The sequence below is a fragment of the Andrographis paniculata genome, unplaced genomic scaffold (assembly GCF_009805555.1).
Source record: "Andrographis paniculata isolate CXL003 unplaced genomic scaffold, ASM980555v1 Contig54END, whole genome shotgun sequence".
Taxonomy (NCBI): domain Eukaryota; kingdom Viridiplantae; phylum Streptophyta; class Magnoliopsida; order Lamiales; family Acanthaceae; genus Andrographis; species Andrographis paniculata.
In genome coordinates, this window is record NW_026137589.1 from 4,429,092 (window position 1) to 4,448,850 (window position 19,759).

General features: G+C 33.1%; 3 protein-coding genes across 3 annotated transcripts; 1 reads left to right on the plus strand and 2 right to left on the minus strand.

Annotated features, from left to right (window-relative positions):
* Positions 1–705: 705 nt before the first annotated feature.
* On the minus strand, positions 706–3,195 carry LOC127255844 (abscisic acid 8'-hydroxylase CYP707A2-like). Its single transcript, XM_051281595.1, has 6 exons — positions 2,918–3,195; positions 2,480–2,798; positions 1,996–2,382; positions 1,733–1,907; positions 1,395–1,620; positions 706–1,261 (listed from the first exon to the last, which is right to left on the minus strand). The coding sequence occupies exons 1-6, from the start codon at positions 3,109–3,111 to the stop codon at positions 1,168–1,170; spliced, it is 1,395 nt and encodes a 464-aa protein (XP_051137552.1). The 5' UTR covers positions 3,112–3,195; the 3' UTR covers positions 706–1,167.
* A 5,897-nt stretch (positions 3,196–9,092) lies between these two features.
* LOC127255912 (salt tolerance receptor-like cytoplasmic kinase 1) lies at positions 9,093–11,663 on the minus strand. The gene is made up of 2 exons (XM_051281684.1): positions 11,243–11,663; positions 9,093–9,809 (listed from the first exon to the last, which is right to left on the minus strand). Exons 1-2 carry the CDS (start codon positions 11,661–11,663, stop codon positions 9,121–9,123), a joined length of 1,110 nt encoding a protein of 369 aa, XP_051137641.1. The 3' UTR covers positions 9,093–9,120.
* Positions 11,664–13,297: 1,634 nt separating this feature from the next.
* On the plus strand, positions 13,298–19,551 carry LOC127255540 (arabinosyltransferase XEG113-like). Its single transcript, XM_051281112.1, has 13 exons — positions 13,298–13,747; positions 14,151–14,444; positions 14,522–14,727; positions 15,484–15,589; positions 16,323–16,579; positions 16,767–16,902; positions 17,094–17,188; positions 17,270–17,323; positions 17,668–17,781; positions 18,149–18,247; positions 18,326–18,445; positions 18,953–19,039; positions 19,123–19,551. Exons 1-13 carry the CDS (start codon positions 13,561–13,563, stop codon positions 19,288–19,290), a joined length of 1,923 nt encoding a protein of 640 aa, XP_051137069.1. The 5' UTR covers positions 13,298–13,560; the 3' UTR covers positions 19,291–19,551.
* Positions 19,552–19,759: the final 208 nt, after the last annotated feature.

Consider the following 19,759-nt stretch of genomic DNA (forward strand, 5'->3'; position numbering starts at 1 on the left):
ATTATTTTATTTGTTATGTCAAAGTTCACTTTCATTTACACCTAATTTGGGAGTTGTTTTATATATAAAACAAAAAAATATATACTCGAAGTAGCTTGAGATTTCATGACCACTGATAAAATTAGTAATTTTAATGTTTACTAATTTTAATGTTTGGAAGATAATGAAATATATAAATAAAAGAAAAAAAAAGCTAATTTGTTTTGTATATGTGTCTATTTTTGTATGTAAGGTTTTAACAAATGAAAGAATATATATATTACTTTGTAAGTCAATTTTACGGGCACCCGTTTAGGCAATCTATTGTAACTAGGACTTGATCCAAATGAATCTTACCATGTTAGGGAATTTGAAGTTTCAGCAAATATTTACATTTGAATTATCAGTACTTGTCCTTGTGAACTAGGATAGACTTGCTACTAGTAAACCGATGATCTGTTGGAGATAACTGTATTCCACAAAAGCTGACTTTTACTCTTTGTGGCTGATCATTGAGGTCATGAGACAGTGTGCTGACGTTTCTTAAATTGTTTAACATTTTTTCATATGCTTACACTTGCGCTAAAAACAGAGAAATCATACCTCATGAATAGCCATTTGATTGATACTCCACAAGTTGACAAAATTAACATTCCTAATTCGTGCTTCACAATATTGGCAAGTCATTACGCAACCTGTACGCATTAACTATATGTGACATCTACCTACTCTGAAAGTCGGTCGATTTTCTTATATTATTCCTTGCCTTGCGGACTTTTTTACATGTTAGATTAAGTACCAAAATAACCGAAGCGAGGAAAAAAGAACATATAGGACAAAAAGAATATTGCCTAGTTACATGCTAGCTTAATTGTTATCCTTTAATCCTTGAGTTTCTCATCCAATAAAGAAAATGAATATGTGGGCTATACTCTTTTCTCAGGCAATTCTTCGAACTTATGTACAATTGGCTTTCCCTTGCTGTTGTAAACCAGAAATCTTCTTCTGGTGCTTGTGTGGGGGGGGGGGGGGGGGGGGTGGGGGGGGTGTCTTCTGAATTTCCCCATTACTTTGGATGTTTCATTTTCCATCGTTCTTTATGAAAAGAAAATGAACAATTGTTTCTTGGATAGTACTCTGTACTATAGTTGGAAACTTGGGTTAGGCTCGGAAACATGAATTGGGATATTATTTCTTGCTGTAGATTTTGATGGGCAATCCATTCTGGGGAAGAGGAAAGGGTCCATACTGGATCCCATTTTGTGGGGTCATCATAGACCACCTGCATTATGGAATGGAACAGAAACTGATCAGGGGAAGAACAAGTGGGAGCTATTTTTAGGAACTGGCAAAAATAAAATAATAATAATATACATTGATAAAGGAAATATTTTAGTCTTTTTAAATTCACTTACTTGTATTTTGTGGTTAGATGGTGTAATAGAACCAAAATCTCCAGCTTGGCCAGTTCATTCCCTGGGCACGAGTGTATCCCATTGCCAAATGGCATGAATGTATTGGGCTTTGGTGCAGCCTCAAATCTTGAAGGATCAAACTTCTCTGGCTCTGGGAAATTGTCGGGGCTGTGGTGAATGTTTCTGAACAGAGGTAAAACTTTCCACCCTTTTGGAATTAGATATCCTGTTAAATATCATAAAACAAATCAGAAACAACATCTTTGGAAGGAAAACGGCAATTCTTTCTTTCTGTTTTTTTTTTTTTAGTATATTAAGTTTTGACTTTTTCAACTCACCATTAAACTCGACATCTTCAACAGCTTCCCTGAAGGTAAAGGACAAGATTGAGGCAACCCTGAGAGTTTCTTTGATAACCCTCGTGGTAATCGGCATCTTCTTTGCGTCTGCCCAATTCAGACCTTTCTCCTCACCTCGCTGTTCTTTGTCCTTTATTATTGCCTCTTGCTCTTCCTGTGTGTGAGGGTTCAGCCGGTCAGAATTTGCACTTTTGAGTAGAAAGAGGTTGAGATTTTAAATTTATTAGATTTTCGAAACTTACAGTGACTGTTTGCAGAATACTTGGATTTTCAGCTAGGTACTTGAGAATCCAAGTTAAGATACTGGCTGTGGTGTCGCGGGCAGCGAAAATCACACCAATAATGTTGTCTGCAATTTGCTCATCGGTTAGACCTTCTGCATCACCCATGAATGAGCCCAGCAAGTCGTTGTGGTCTTGCTTTGTTTCTCTTCTAAGTGACAAGATTTTGGCCAAGATTTGTGCTAATTCCTTCCTCGCCTTCATGGCCTTGTGGAAGAGTGTCCCGGGAAGGTTGATCGGCATCGAATTGTACCCCTTTTCAAGAATGTAATAGCACCTCTTTAAGTCCTCCCTGTACAGAACTTCATCCTTTCCTAGTATGGAAAGTAATGCCACATTGAAGGCATACTGCAGGCACAGTCCAAAATGAAGCTAATTAGTGTCAATATCAAAAAACAGGGGTGCTCTGTTTGCCCTGTTTCTGAGCAATAGAAGGTAAACTTACTGTTTTCATTTCTTGGTAAGTGGTGATCAATTTGCCTTCCCAGGATTGTAGCGAGTTAACAGCTATTGATTCGATGTCGGACACGATACTCTTGATTGAGTCCGGCATGAATGCTCTGAGCACGAGCTTCCTAAGCTTGGCATGGTATTCACCTTGGTGGAAGAATATGGCCTGTTTGCCTAACATCCTTTCTTTGCTAGCAGGGAATGTAGGCTTGAAGAGATGGGCTTTGGACACCAGGACAAGTCTTGCTGCTTCGGGGCTGGAAATCATCACACAACGGCATCCCAATATGTGAGTCTTGAATATCGAACCATACCTGTTAGAATTGAGACAAGAAGCCCCTTTTGTTAGGTAAAGGAAAAGGAAAGGAGAGATCATATCATCATATATTTATTGAATTTGTTTGATTGCTTATAAGTTATAACTAACTTTTACCTTTTGACTTTGGAGGCAAAGAAAGTGTTGGGATTTTGCGAGTAGAGTTGGAAGGTTTCTCCAATGTAAGGCCATCCCATGGTGCCTGGTGGGAGTGGCAATTTCACTTGTTTGAAGGAGAGATATTTGAGCAGAAAGAATGTGGGAATTGTGATGATGGCTGATAACAAGAAACACAGGGAGATGAATGCCATGATGGATGGGATGATTGATTCTGTGTAGTTGGTTAGTGACAAGATGTAGCTTTTCCGTGGTTGAAGAAGTGAAGTGGTGTTGAAGGGGTATATATAGGTATGATATGTGGTGGGGTGGGGGCGGGAGCGGGGTGGTGGTAGGGTGGGTAGGGTACCCCCCCTCCCTCCCAAATACAGCTTGAATTCCACACACAGAATCAACATTCCAGCTCATGGGTTGAGAACAGAAGACAGGAAGAGGTTTTGAATACATATACATACATATATATGTATGTATGTACTCCCTCAAGTGTTGTGGGGTTTGTGATCGTGACAAGGACAAGTAAAAGTTTGATGAGTCGAGCATTAGGAAAACAGGGAGAAGTCTTGGAGGGTCCTTAAACCATAAAACCACCAGCTGATCCACACCGTTCATTTGTAGGACCCCCAGAAATAAAGGGTGTGGATCTACCCGGCACTGGGGTCCATGGTGCCCCCTAGAATCACCCAGAAATGGGCAAGGCGTGTGGGGAGGTTTGGGTTGACCGTTACTGATCTAGTTGAGTCATGAAGGTAACAGTCCTTATTTCATTCCTTCTTGGGGGGTCCTGGACTTGAGCTCCCAGTTCAATCAACTCCGTTTGTGTCATGAGCCCACACCGTGTACGGTGTTGATTATGTGAGGGAGTTGGACTCCATGGAGTTCCAAGAATTAGGGACCATTTTGGTCAAGGCAAGAACAAAGGAAAAAGGGTTGGAAAGAGGCACAAGAGGGGATGAATTTTGCCTTCCGTACATCTGATGGGACTTACTTTATTTGTGGGTTCTCATGATATTTTGCCAACTTGCAAGAAAATATAAATATTATACTTTGGGAGGACAGAATGGGTAAGTTCCTTATTGGTTTGTGTGAATGTGATGGATTAAATATTATTAGGGAAAAATAAAATAAAATAAAATAAAGCAGTAGTAATGATAATAATAATTAAATATTGCATGGACTTGATAGTGTCAAAGTGATTATTAAGATCATAAATAAATTTGGGTGGAAGATATATCTGAGAAAAATGTCAATTTTTCGACAGGGTTCCGAATTTAGAGCTTTTCTTGATTTGAATGTTTTGACATGTTCCTTAAGGCTACCTTTTCAACTAAGAATTCTAAATTTGAATCTGAAAATGAAATGATACAATCCATGGATTGATTTTGATCCCTTTACTATATATAACTCGTTGCTATTTTATATATTTGTATTTATTTAAGAAGGAAGTCATTGTTATTTTTAATAATTTCATAAGTCAAATGTATTATTTTTATATTTTCCATATACTGTGTTCAGCTATGTAACATCAAGAATTAAACTAATTTTGAAAATGGATAATGTTTTGATACTTGGTTGGGAATGTTCAGTGTCAATATAGGTTGGCTATGGATTCATTATCAACTTATGCTTTAATGAGTGTAGGGTAGGGTACGTCTTTATTGGTCACTCACAGCTTCCTTAGCCGCACACGGTTTTTCAATTTTATTTAATTATTTTCTATAAACGAGTTTGATCATTTTTTCTATTTTAACTTTTCATTATTTTGTCATGATTGATAGAAAAAGTGATTATATGTGAAAATTTACTGGATTACTTTTTCTGAATTAAATTTATCTATACATTCTGAAATTCAAATTTGTAAAAAAGGAAAATTGTTTGAGGTTGTATCTGAAGCTTGTGTTAATCAGATATAAGTCAAATTAAACACTTGATTATTGAATTGGTCAACAATAGTTTAATACATTCAACAGTTGAGTGTGTCTGATATGACAAAAAGGCAGTTGAGTAGAAGCAATGTGTATTATTTGGAAATAAATAATAGATTAATTATTAATAATGGAGCTGTTGTTATTTTGTGTTTGTAGTTGTAAGTTTTAATAATCAAGAGAACCCATACTTGGTTACAGCTATATTACCTACTAATGAGGTGTAGGGATGGAATAGCAGGGAATAGAATATATATTGGAAATTGCAACCCTCATTCCTAATTTTTATTTTTTTATTTATTTATTTATTTTCTGAGAATTGATTTTCATATGTAAGAACCAATTTTGGATATTTTGGCCCATTCACCAGTTCCCAATATTTTTGGATCTTCTTTCTTTTTTTTTTTCTACTTGTTTTGTTCTTATTGAAACAAACATATACATGCACCACCAATTACCAAATATCCTTTTTTAGTATTTATTTTAAGGCAAAATACTTTATATAAAGTATGTGTTGATTGGAAGTAATATTGATCAGCTAAGCTTACATCCAAAAAGTGTAGTGCTGGAAACTACTGGCCAGTGCCCATGCCATTTCTCACATACAGTGTGCACACACACACATATATATATATATATATATTATACTTCAATTTAAGTAAGAATTAATAACACTACTAGTGCATCCCAAATTAAAACAAATATTTATATATATGTACATGCACGTCTGTGTGGTTTGTGAATTCTGTTCTGCAGTGCAGATACATAATTGATGTGACATGCACAGCAGTATGGCTTTTTATAATATTACTATTATTATTATTATTCATATATTTAAGGCAGGCACATCACATCACAATATATATATATATATACATACTTAAAAAGATTATTATATAAAATAGCCAATAAATCCAAATCCACCAACACTATTACTATGTGCCAGGCAAAACCACCATCACCACCACCACCACTTTTTAATCAATCCATTTAATAATATATATATATATATACTCACATATGCATACATTGGCTTATTAATTTTCAATGTCGAGTATGGGCCTGATCGACTAGTGTCACAACCACAATAATTGATATATATATATGTCACACACACTCATATATATATATATAATAAAATAAAATAAAATAAATTTAATTTGGAATGAGACAGAACAGACGACGGCAAAGGCTTTTAATTCAATCAAACCTTTATGCAATTAAACCGAAAAGGCAAGTGTGTTTCTGCATATATAAAATAATAAAAAAATTAAAATGCAAGTTGGGTAATGTGTGGGGTGGATGTCACTCCCAACTTCTCATTTTTCCTCGCTTTCATACTCTCTTGATATTTTCCGTCGTCCAAATATAAAATATACTTATATTTTTTAATCATCGTAAATCATTTACACATTACAAATACCTTCAAAATTTATAAATATTTATATAAACGTACGATATAATGACAAAAAAATAAATTTACATACAAAATTTAGTCTTATAATATTATATTTATTAAACTTTGTGTAAAAAGTAAACGAGAAACAATATTTTATTATAATCTACAGAAAGAATGTACAAATAAATACACATATTTATTTATATATATATTGTACTGTTGAGTATAAAATAGATTATCTAGTTATTAATATAAAACTCATAAAATTTTAAAATGCATTAGAAGAGATTTTTAGGAATTTTTGAACTTTGAAAATTTGAAAATATTCAAAAGTTACTATTTGATATCATATTTTTATAGGAAATAAAAATTAATATAATATCTTTTTAAAAAAAGTGTCAAAATTCCAAAATATGTTATGTAAACAAAGTTTTTGTTTGCTTAACAACTTCTTTTACTATTCAACCTTCAATTTTTATTTTCGTTATTAAAATATAAATTTTATCTCACAAAATATTACATAAACTACTATTTAAATAAATAAAAAAAAATATTACTAACAAATATCAACCAAACACACATCCCTAATATCATTGAACTATATATATATATACATATGTCTTCGTGACACGTATAATTCATATTATATATATTGATCAAATCCAATTGCTACTCTTAATATATATATATATATATATTATTTAATTAAATTTTATAAAAATGGACTTGTTACGAGGAGAGGGCCCTTCGTGTCTACACATACTTGGAAATAATACAATTCATTAAAATAATAAAGTAAAATTATGACTTTGATTCAAAGTGATTATTGCTCTACTTTACAGATAATGTGTTGCTGTGTTTTCAATTTTCATGTATTACGTGTCCCATGCTACTCTAAACCTACCCTACACATCTAAATTAAATAATTAATTTATTAAAACAATTGGTTTGCAGTGCAATTAAATAATCTTATCAAGTTAAATTAAATTATTACGTCATTCCCAGCCTCATCTGCCAATATTCTTAATTTTTTAAAAAATAAAATAATATATACTGTATTTAATCTTTATTGCATGCGGGTTCCATGCAATCAGCTGCGGACACGTACGTGCCTATTATTTTAAGGTACGGGTTCATGCATGTAAGTACGTACATAGTACGTACATTTATACGATGTTTCCTCCCACATGCTGACGTGGAAACTTTTATTTATTTATTTATTTTATTTAATCCAATTTTTAAAAATTAATTTGGCAACAGAGTCGCCAGTTGGCCATCTTTTGTAGTAATTGCATGATTAGATATCTACTTTAATATTCATTTTGACTTTTAATTAAAGACAGTGGCTTTTAATTCCTTCTTTTTTTTAAAAAAAAAATAATAATAATAATAATTAATTTAAAAATATGTTGTTCAAGAGTTTGAGCTCAAATTATTTACTTCAATGGTCCACCCAAAATATTCACATTTACTTTTAGTATAATATTAAAAAATATTGTGTTTAAATTATAATTAATTGAGAAGGTACTTTTTTGTATTTAATAAAATATTATGAATGTAAGGGTATTGCGAACTTATATACTTAATTTAAAATTATGTTTCTGTTTACATATATATTTTTAAAAATTTTGATATTATTCATCAATATTATTTTGTGCAAAATATCATATTAAATATCAAATTATTATTATTATTAATATTTTTAATTTTTCAAAATTACAGAACTTAAATAACCTCAGTGTAAACAGCACATATTGATATCCTAATTAAATTGAATATAAATTTATTTTTGTTAATGAACAACGTTAGATTGCAGAAGAGGCAACCATTAGCACTGCCAGGGGTCGTTCTTAGATTAAATAAATTATTATTAAAATATATATTTGGTCAAACATGCATGACGTGGCTCATTCATTAATTACATTGGTCAAAATTAATTAAAAAATGCTTTAATCAGTTCAGATTATTGATGAATGACCAATGAAAGTCAAATAAGCACACATGATTTTGGTTAACTAATTCTGTCTTCACTGTGATCCCAAATTAAAGATCAAGATTCCTGGTTGTCCTCTTGACCTACATATTATTATTATTATTCAATTAAATAATAGTAAAAAATAGAGATTTAGTATGATGGGCCTGATAATAAATTACATGGAATGGGCTGACACAGCAATGGCCCATAAATGTATAAAGGGCATAATTTGGGCTTCCAGCCCACTGTAAAACCTGTAAGTATAAGTGTGTGGGCTTTCGAAAAAATATGTGTGTGTTAATTTGAGGTTTTTTTACAAAACAAAATAGAAAGTCTAGAACATTCTGCCTATCCCATATTTATCTATCCATTTGTTTTTTTCACGGAAGTTTTAAAAATATTAGTATTACATTGAGATGCAGTATAAATAAAAGTAAAAAAACTAAAGTAATCTTATTAGTATCGTATGATATAAATGTAATTATTAGTATTGTATAATATAAATGTAATGATATTTTTGTAATATATTGTAAATAGAAATGTATTTGTAATATTAAGTAAATAATACCGTTACTAAAAAAGAAAATAAATGATTTGTTATGAGATGAACCGAAATGAAAAAATGAGTAGTTAGTTAACGAACGAAGGAACAATTATTCAATTTCGGGTTGAAATTTTTAAAGGGGTGAAATCTGAACCCATTTATTATCGAGTTGGTTTCCCGAAGATGCTTCAATTATTTCATATAGAATTTTGTCTAATTGTCTTGTTTCTGAGATAATTTTGACATGTACAGTATTAGCATCATATTTTTTTCGAAAACACGACTTTTCTATATACAAGAAAGAATCGCTATACAGGAAAACGCGACATCTACATATATACATACACATATGTGTATACAATTTTAAACAGGGAGCTCTGGTTGAAGACGACAATGGCGACGGCCAGGATCAGTTTCCAGGCACTGGGAAATTCTATAAGCAATCTCCGCCATATCAGGCCTGGCCTCAGAATCCGAAAGCAAAGCCAAATTCGCGACGTCGACCAAAACCCTAAGCTGCTCCAAATCCACGTCGCCGTCGAGATTCGGATCCACCATTCCGGCGACGACGCCGACGTCGGCGCTTTTCCGGCGGTCCTCCGTCCACTCCGGCAGGGTAAACGACCCCTGAAGGGACCTCAGTCCCGTGACGAGCTCCAGGAGCAGAACTCCAAAGCTGTAGACATCGCTCTTGGTGGAGACGATCCCCGTGTTTAGATAATTAATGTCGACGTAGCCGAGCGAGCCCTTGACGGCGATCGGAGTCGGCGCGGACTTGTCGCCCGAGGCGGCGCCGCCGAGCTTGCAGAAGCCGAAGTCGGCGAGCTTGGCGCGGCCGTCGTGGGTGAGGAGGACGTTCGACGACTTGATGTCGCGGTGGATGATCGGCGGGTCCGCCACCGAGTGGAGGTAGTCGACGGCGTAGGCGATGTCGAGGGCCACGCGGAGGCGCTCCGCCCACGAAAGGCGGCCGCCGCCGGCGGCGGACCGGGTGTGCAGCCGGTCGAAGAGGGTTTTGTTCGGGACGTATTCTAGAAGCAGGAGCTGTTCACCTGTTGTAAAAAATAAATTCAAAGTCTTACATTATATGAAAAAAAAATAATACTCTCTCCGTCCCATTTATCATATCCTTACTATTTTTGTCCGTTTCACATACATGTTATTTTTCTTTTTTGGAAAATGATTACATATTTTAATCTCATTTTAAATTTTTTTTAATTTATTTTTTATTTTAATTAAACTAATTAGTTATCTTAATCTTAATTTATAATTATTTATATTATAAAATAATTATTTTCACTAATATATTTTTAATTATCTTCTAATTACACTTCTCCTAAAATAATGTATCTAATGTAGCAGACAAGATACGTGGGATGCAGACAGTAATAAATTGCATGACAGTGTTATATAGTACAACTAATTAGCATAGAGATCAAACAAACATACTCTATTATATAGACAAACAAAATATAAATTACATTAATATTACAATACAATTACAATATACCATAAATAAAAACAAACAAGACATAAATTATATTAACATAATAGAAAATTAGAAAATAAAGTCACATTACATAATATAAGATCACAAATCACAATTAATTTCAGTTTAAGAAACATATCAATATGTCTATATAGTTTTATTTAACTCAAATATATATTATACTTCCATTTTGAAAGATAAATTTGTTTTTTTTTTTTTTTATTGTGATATTTAAATATTAATTATTATATTAAAATGTAATATAAATTTAAAAAATGATAATTAATATTTTATAATACATATATAATAACCAAAGTATAAAAATGTATAAAAAAATAAATATATTTTTAATATTAAATACAATAATATAAAAGATAAAATGTAAACTTATTAAATGGACTGAGGAAATATTAAATAAAATATACTTCCTCCTTCCCCTAGTAAATTTTTTATTTGATTTTTGCATCAAAATTAAAATAACTTAGTATTTTATACATACGTAGACTATAGTATAATAAAAAAGTAACGCAATATTTATTTTACCTTTGAAAATTAATGTAAAAAATTGAATTATTTTGATATTTAATTGAAAGTTATTATTATTCTTTTATAAAATAAATGAAAAATTTTAATTTGGACATAACAAATAAAAAGTTTAACATAGGACGAAAGAAAGTATATTATTTTCTTTATCTAAACATATGTTCAGATTTTTGGACAATTTTAGGCTCTGTTTAGACATGATTTTTTATTTTTAATTTTAAAAAAATAAAAAAAATAGTATTTGGTATAATATTATTTATAAAATAAATAAATATCAAATGAATATAATTTTGTTGAGCAAGAAAAGCTTAACTCGGAGTGTACATTGAATATTTTCTACTTTTTCTAGTAAAAAAAAAATAAAAGAAGATGTATAATTTCATTAGAAAAGAAAATTGAAACTTTTGTTGCTATTAAGGAGCTACACTAATTATAAATAGCGATCGAGATCACCTTTATCCAGGCAGAATCCGAGCAAGGCGACAACGTTGGAATGTGATATCCTTAATAGCACCGAAACCTCGTCCAGGAATATCTTCTGCGTGCCGCCACGCGCCTCCATAACGCGTTTCACGGCGCCCCTTCTGCCGCCGCCCAGCTCCGCCAGGTACACGTACGACGTCGCCCCGACGCCAATCCGTACACTGAAATCCGCCGTCACTATTTTCAGCTCCTCCAGAGAATATGTCCGAATTGCACATCCTCCGGCGGCGGCGGTGTCTGCCGGCTGCGGTGGCGCGTCGGGTTTCTTCTGTTTATTTAAATGAAGAGCCCATTTTCTTAAACAGATGGTGAGGATAATGAGGAACGCGATGGCCCCTATGATAATGTATGTCCTCGTACTTGACGTGGACAAATTACCTATGAGCCACATTAATGATTATTAATTACTATTAATTATTGATATTAATTGTTCTTCTTGTTCTTGTGAGATCGGTGGTGATTGATATGATGAGAAATGATATGACCCCTCCATGGATCGATAATAATGATATGGATCATCAAGATTCATTGATTTGGAGGTTTTCGATGTGTCTGTTTAAATTCCATTTTGTAGGGTTTTTATGTGTGTAATGAATTAAGGGTCTTAGTTCTGTCCTTTTCTTGCCAAATTATGATTATTGTGTTTTTTTTTTAAAAAAAAATAAAAAATAAAAAATAAAATTGGATTATGGAATTTGTCGTGACTGATGGGTGATGTGTCATTAGGTTGATGCTTAGCGTTCCCTTACATACACGGTTTGAAATTAATTATATATATATATTAACACAATATAAAGTAATGATATTATAAGACCTCGTTATACTTAATTTTAAAAATATTTTTATATTTATATAATTTTTTTTACAAATATTCTTATATTAATATTATAAAAAACGTTGATAAAAATCCTTTAATTTATACTATATTTTGATATAATAATTAATATTCAAATATAGTACTTAAAAAAAAATAAATGTGACTGGGATAGAAGTAGCATTAATAACTCTTCGATTAATTTTTTTTATAAGTCATATTTAAAGAGAAAGAACAAAAATTAAGTATACAGAAAAGTTATAAAAAGTTTAAAAATATTTAAAATTACTATAATAATAAAAGATTTGAGACGAAGATTGTACCTCTTTGTTACATGATTTGGGCCCATTCCAATTTGAGCCATGTTGGGCTAAAGAAAAGTATATCTATGGAAATTATTATTATTATTATTCTTATGTGGAATGGAATATGTAACTCATTTTGTCAACTTCTTAATTGATATCTAAATCTTGCCACTTGGAATTATTTTTTATTAATTAAGACTTTATGGGTAAGGATTGGACTTGCAAATTTAAATTAGGCCTAACTTCTTTAGCCAGCGTTTAAATGAAATTATTCAACTTTACACTCGTAACTTTAATTAATTGTCCTTTTCAACGTACCACAAATAAATTGTTGCATTTAATTTTATTTTTTTTAAAAAAAAAACAAATAAAGGGGGATAATACATAGTATAATATTTTGAATCAAAATAATTAATTATTTTTTATAAAAAATATTGTATGCAATATAAACACAATAAATAAAACACGAACAAACATACCCTATATTTCTAAAGGCTTATTTATTGACTTATTACAAAGATTGATTGACTAAAATCATTAATTTAAAATCTCACCAATCAAATTGAAATAAATTTGCAATTAGTAAATAAATAGTAAATTATTACCTGCTCTGCAAAATTAAAAATAAAAAATAAAAAATAAAATGGCTACCCACTCTCAGTGCATTATTTCTTCCGGCAATAAAATAATGTAATAAAATTAATTAATTAAGTGGAAACTTTTAATTGACAGCTAAGAGAGAGTTGACTTTTCAAATGGGCCTGAAATTGGGCTTTTAGCCCACAGTACGGCCCATATCAGATTTTGATGTGCTGTACTTTTTGGACAATTTTAACCTTTGGGAGGTATGAAGGTACAATGGCATATGCATAAGGGTGGATTTGATGTAGTATTAAAAAGAGGAATATTCATTTAATCTGTCATGGAGTCCAACAACTGCTGCTAATCTAGACATCAACTACTCTGTTTCTGGATGTGTATTATGATCCTGCTTTGAGTTGCCACCGGATTTCATGGGGCTGTTGAGAGAGGTAGCCGCCATGAGCTCGAGGAGGAGGATTTTCAATTAGGATTTGTTCATGTTCGTAAATTAATTGACGTTGCGGCTGTGTGTTTGTGTGTATATATATTGTGTGGGTAGTTGGAGGATTTGGATTGTTTAGGAAGAAATGGCTTGGAGTAATTCGTTGAAGGAGGCGGCGAATTCCAGGCCATTGTTCGTGACCATCTACGCCACTGTGATTATCGGGATTTTGGTGTCTTCGTTTTACGTATTTTCCGCGGTTTTCTCCAGTTCGAATTTTTTGTCTTCTCCGTGGTCTTCGGTGACATTTGCCTCCGGAGATGGCCGTAAAGGTGAGTGAAGTTCTTCATTCTTCAATTTAGTGCACTGTGTTTGTTGTGGAATCGGTTCTTCTGTTTTTACTGTGAAAGTAAGTATACTTCTTTTCAGTACTTGCTGAATGTGAGATTTGGTTATATGTAAAGTGGTTGGCACATCGATTTGAGGCTTTTAAATTTGGTGTAATGTTTGAAGCTCGCATTAGAATCTCGATCATATCACTTTCCGCATTTCGGTTTCTTTTGTTGCATGTTTTGTGTTTATTCATTAGTTAGATTTCAATTGCCAGTACTATCCCTTTTTTTAAAAAACTGTTTTTGTGCATTTCAGAGCTATGAATGATCGCATTTTATGCCATGAATCTTGTGTTTACTCTATGATTTTAATTTATTTTGTTTTATTTAATGTATATGGTAGAACTAAGTTCGCCAACAATCAGCCGAACATCTAATTATAGCCAGCAAGTAGTGAGGGGTGGAGTGCCAGATCCGTCGACTGAATTGGAAAGAAAGGTTCTGGATCCTATTTGGAAGGCACCTTCTGGATCAAAACTGCCTCCTTTGGAGAACTTTCGATTGACAAAAGAACTGGTTCAGCAAAGAGTGAAGGACAATGTCATAATTGTGACATTTGGTAACTTTGCTTTCATGGATTTCATACTGACTTGGGTTAAACACTTGACGGATATGAGTGTTGATAATCTTCTTGTTGGTGAGTTCTCAGCTTATGTGAAAAGGATTTTTTCTATGGAACTGTTTTGTTTTCTAATAAGTGAGTTTTGTTCACAGGTGCAATGGACACAAAATTGTTGGAGGCTCTCTACTGGAAAGGTATTCCAGTTTTTGACATGGGTAGTCATATGAGCACTATAGACGTTGGTTGGGGCTCGCCAACATTTCACAAGATGGGCAGAGAGAAAGTTATCTTGATAGATTCTTTCTTACCTTTTGGGTTTGAATTGCTGATGTGCGACACCGACATGGTCTGGTTGAAGGTATTCTTCATTTGTGAACTCTTAGTTGCTATGATTCTCTAACACATTATCCCCATGGTTGATTCTACATGTCCAGTCTGTTTGTATTTCCACTTTGAAATACATATTCGTTGTAGTAAATATTGGCTCTCTGTGAAAACAAATGAGATTGTGTTTGCTGGAGTTTACAGTAATAGATTCTTTTGAACCTTTAGGTTTTGACTCGGTGATGTGGGTTAATGCTTAGACATTTGGTTGCTCTGAACTCTCATACGTAGAATGCACTGTGTTGATTCTCAAGCTGTGTGAAATATTGGGGTTCGTAAAAATATAACCTGATATTGGTGTTTTCAAGCTGCATTTAGTTTACTTATATTTGTCAGAATGAAAGCAAGGGCACATATTCCGTTGCTTGCATGAGCTACAACCATGAATTTTGTGTTCTTGGCATTCACATCAAAATTTGAATTTGAAGTTTTCACTTGGTAGTATGTGCTGTGGCATGTGTAAAATTCTTGGCCATAATGATGTGTTTTGGAATTACAATTGCTTGCTGGAGACTATATATATTTTCACTTGCGGCAGTGAACATTGGCACAAGCTGCTGTTGCTGTGTTTTTTAACTCTCATGTTTGACTCATCATTTTAAAAAACCAAAACGAAAATCACCATGAGCAGACATACTAATTCCTAATTCTCCTCTTGCAACATAGTAAAGAAGTAGGCCCAGGTTTGTTGCTGCTGAATTTATAACGTTGTGCAACTACTCTTGCACAGAACCCCCTTCCTTATCTTGCTCGCTTTCCTGAAGCTGATGTGTTGACTTCCACTGATCAAGTTTCACCAACTGTAGTTGATGACCGATTGGATGACTGGAGACAAGGTAAAACATCCTCAGAAAATATTTGGTTCTGTAGATCTCCTTTTTCCCTTTTCAAATTTAAAGAAAACTGTCCTGCAAATCTTTGTTGGGGTTTCCAATAATTGAAAAGTCGTAATGTCTTGCATCAGTTGACAATAAACCCAAGTAGTGGTCCTAATAGCATTCAGCATAGAATTTTTTACATGGATGAGTTTGGGTTGGAAGGAAGTGTGTTTAGAGATTGATTTCTGCCATTGTTGACATTCATTAATTGTTTCCTATTATTGATTTTTCTGAACATATGTATTTAATAAACAATAGGAGACAATAGTGCTATACACATATGCCACTTAATACTTTAGTCAAGATAACATTTTTAAAAATACATTACCCTATACGACATTTTGATTTTAGCCGTATTAAACTAATATAAGGTGCTTATATATGTTGATGATGTAATCGCGCATATGTTGACTTATATATATTCATGTGGTTTGTATTGGAAATATATAAATTCCCTTCTGTTCATACAGATTATTCTTCCTTTCAGTTCTCAATCAAAGAGATTAACATGTTAATGAACATAGACATATCCAACAAAGAATCTAATACACTTTCTTAATTCACTTGTTCTCCCTGTGTTTGATAAGATGCCTTAACTACAGTCAAATACCAATCTTCCCACTATAATTTTTAGGTTTGTATATTTGCCTTCATTAGTGTGTCAGCCCCTGTTTTTTGCCACTTTGAACAGCTGGTGCTGCTTACAACATTGGAATTTTTCACTGGCGGCCAACTGAGGCCTCGATGAAATTAGCAAAAGAATGGAAGAAAATGCTTCTGGATGATGATAAGATATGGGATCAAAATGGTTTCAATGAGCTTGTTCACAGGCAGCTGGGCCCACCTGTTGATGAAGACAGTGGACTTGTGTATGCCTATGATGGAACTCTTAAAATTGGCCTTCTTCCAGCAAGCATTTTTTGCAGTGGACACACCTACTTTGTGCAGGTTTCTTTTGTCTCCTTATTTTTGTGTCTGTCGTATGCCCTGGTTCAATATTAAATCTTTTTAAGAGTCAGATTTGCTAGTTTAGTTATACAGCCTTGTTCTTGACCGAAACAAGTTTTGTAATTCTGCAAAGGAAAGCTTATTAACTAAACCTACATAGGTATTTGATAAGAATTCTTTTTGCCAGGCCATGTACCAACAGCTTAGACTGGAGCCCTATGCTGTGCATACCACATTTCAGTATGCTGGTACTGACGGAAAAAGACATCGGTTGCGTGAGGCTATGGTTTTCTTTGATCCACCAGAATATTATGATCCAGAAGGTCTCTCCTTTTTTTCTTTTTCATCTCCACTTCATGTCTTTAATAACTAAGAGAATGTTTCTTATAATCTCTCTGATTTGTTGTTGTTATTATTATTATTATTATTATTTATTTCTTTAACTGATTGCCTCTGTTTCTGCTTATCAAGATAACTAATTGATTTCTGATTGTGGTTGACAATCTTTTTGCAGGAGGATTTCTGACATTTAAACCTAATATTCCAAAGAGATTATTATTAGATGGAACGCATAATGTGGAATCACACTTTGCTGCTATGAATTACCAAGTATGTGGTTGTGCATATATATTTTTGTCATGTGATTTTTCATCATACATGTATTTGCTAACTACAAACCATGGTATTCAGATTAAACAGATACGAACTGCATTTGCCATTGCTTCATTGCTGAATCGTACATTGGTAAGGATCATTTCTACCTTAACCTTGTACTGTTCTTCGATATCTTAATCTTAAGTGAGTAATTTTCAAGTCGCCGATCACAATTCCAATTCAAATTACTGAATAAATGTAATTTCATTGCTACGATTTGCATTTATGCATGGATGATGATATTTATATTTCTAACTACTCCTGGTGGATAATAGTCACTTTGTCACCACATATAAGTTTCTATTGTTAAATGAGATCTTTTGTACAGGAGCTTTGATGTATTTTCAAAAAAATTGATACCCTTATCGAGCTCATCTAGTCTCTTACATCTGTTTGTTTGGAGTTCATGTTGTGATCTTTGTTTGTGATTTTAGGTAATGCCTCCACTATGGTGCAGGTTGGATAGACTGTGGTTCGGACATCCTGGGGTTTTGCAGGGGTCTTTGACCAGGCAGCCTTTCATATGCCCTTTGGATCATGTTTTTGAGGTAACATCAGCTGTCATAGAACTGCACTGATATCAAATCAATATAACAAAGATTTTAAAAAAGAGGGTAATATTTGGATCCATTTATTTGGTGGCACAAAATTAAGCAAAGTCACAAAATTGTGTTTACATCATTTTCTGTTCTTGGGTCGCGACAAACTTGTATCCAACCAAGTTATGTATTACCAGACACCAGCAATAAGTGATCCTTATTTGTGTTAAGATAGGGAGTTGTCTTTCCTAATATTGGTATTTCTTGATTTATTTCAAGAAAGATTCGGTAGACTAGTTGCAATAAGCGATGCTCAGTTTTTATTTGTTTTTGGTTTTTAGGACTGACTATATATCGTCAAATGCACACAATGCAGATCAATGTGATGCTGAAAAAGTTACCAGAGGAGGAATTCGGTCCCGGAATCAGGTTTAGGGAATATTCTCTGTTTGACAATCCACGCATGCCCGGGAAGGTTTGTATCTCACTCTAAATGGAACCAAAATTGCATAATTCTTTTAACCCCTAGCTTAAATTGTTCTATTTACTTCAGGTGAAGGATTCTTGGCTTGACGTCCATCTCTGTCGCGAAGGCTCGCCTGGTTGTGAAGTTTCAAACATCACAAACCAAGTGAAAAGCCTGAAGTTTCCTAAACGGAGTACAGAAGAAACGGTAATGTAATCTTTTTTCAAAAGTCATTTACTCGTTGCATTTTATCAGAAGTTACAGCTTAATAGTTAATACATTGAGCCTATAGTTGTGATTTGGTCATTCATTCTATATTTTTGTTGTTTTTTTTTATAGGTGAAATAGAAGTTGAACATAATGTTTTATTTTTTATTTTAATGGAAAATGAGTATATTTCTATTAGAAACGATAGAACTATATAGTAAAAAAATCTAAATAAACTCAAAAGTAATACTCCCTCGTCCAAACTTATTCGTAATTTTTTTTTTTTTTTTTTTTCTTCAGGTTGTCATCCAAACTTATTATTGTTTTTATTTCTAGTAAAAAATATTATTTTTTATACTTTTTTTATCATAAATTTTTTTTTTTTATTTTTACCTATTTTTCTTAAAATCCATGTCCGGTCAAATAGACATACTTTTACATGAGAGAGTATATATATATGCAAGATTTAGGACATACTTATTGATCGATTTCGTCGTTTCCAAACAGTTGAAGACCACATTCTCATCCTTCAAGGATGTCAAAGTCATCCAATTCTCCTCAATGCAAGATGCATTCTTAGGATTCTCCGAAAAGGTAAGCTGCCTTTTCTCGACCCTTTCGACTTCACATACATGTTTTCGACTTTTTCTTCTCAAAACTACATATGCAATGTCTAGACTAGAGAAGAAAGATTTAGGAGACGCGTAAAGCACTACACGGGAATATGGTGTTGCGTCGAAACAGCTACTCCGGGACACATATATTACGACATATATTGGGACGAAAAACCGGGTTGGAAGCCAATGCCACCCCGGAACCAATCGGAGGACCATCCCCCGCTGTAAGCACGGATTTTAAACATTAAGAGGCGAAGACGTAGAGCGATCAACACGGATTCAATTCAATTGGAGTAGAGGTATAATTTGTTTATAGATATTTGCAGTCACTGAGTTTGTTTGTATACAGACCGATGAGATGATGCAGACAGTAATCTAATTTTCTTTCATTTTGGCTCTCTCTCTCTCTCTCTCATACGTGATGTGCTTTTGTACCCTCAAGAACTTGTCAAATTTGAATCCAACAAATCCTCCAAAATCGAGTCACAAGGCTGTGTTTATTTTCAGTGTCGATATAATTTTTTTATTATTTGGATGTATTTCTTAATAATATATATATATATATATATTTTTCTTACTTACTTATTTAAATAACAAAATCAAGTAAAATAAATAAATTATTCGTGAATTTAGTTGAGTTCAATTCATTTGAAAACTCACTAAAAGCTCGCTTGATTTAACTTACTATGTATTTGTT

Excerpts from the sequence above, each read along its gene's own strand:
- LOC127255912 (XM_051281684.1), bottom strand. The coding sequence starts at position 11,663 with ATGTGGCTCATAGGTAATTTGTCCACGTCAAGTACGAGGACATACATT. Across the intron at positions 9,810-11,242 it reads CGGATTCTGCCTGGATAAAG|GTGAACAGCTCCTGCTTCTA; the intron begins GTGATCTCGATC and ends TTTTTACAACAG.
- LOC127255844 (XM_051281595.1), bottom strand. The coding sequence starts at position 3,111 with ATGGCATTCATCTCCCTGTGTTTCTTGTTATCAGCCATCATCACAATT. Across the intron at positions 2,799-2,917 it reads TTTGCCTCCAAAGTCAAAAG|GTATGGTTCGATATTCAAGA; the intron begins GTAAAAGTTAGT and ends CAATTCTAACAG. Across the intron at positions 1,908-1,995 it reads GTATTCTGCAAACAGTCACT|GAAGAGCAAGAGGCAATAAT; the intron begins GTAAGTTTCGAA and ends CCTCACACACAG.
- LOC127255540 (XM_051281112.1), top strand. The coding sequence starts at position 13,561 with ATGGCTTGGAGTAATTCGTTGAAGGAGGCGGCGAATTCCAGGCCATTG. Across the intron at positions 16,903-17,093 it reads AGAATATTATGATCCAGAAG|GAGGATTTCTGACATTTAAA; the intron begins GTCTCTCCTTTT and ends ATCTTTTTGCAG. Across the intron at positions 18,446-18,952 it reads AACGGAGTACAGAAGAAACG|TTGAAGACCACATTCTCATC; the intron begins GTAATGTAATCT and ends GTTTCCAAACAG.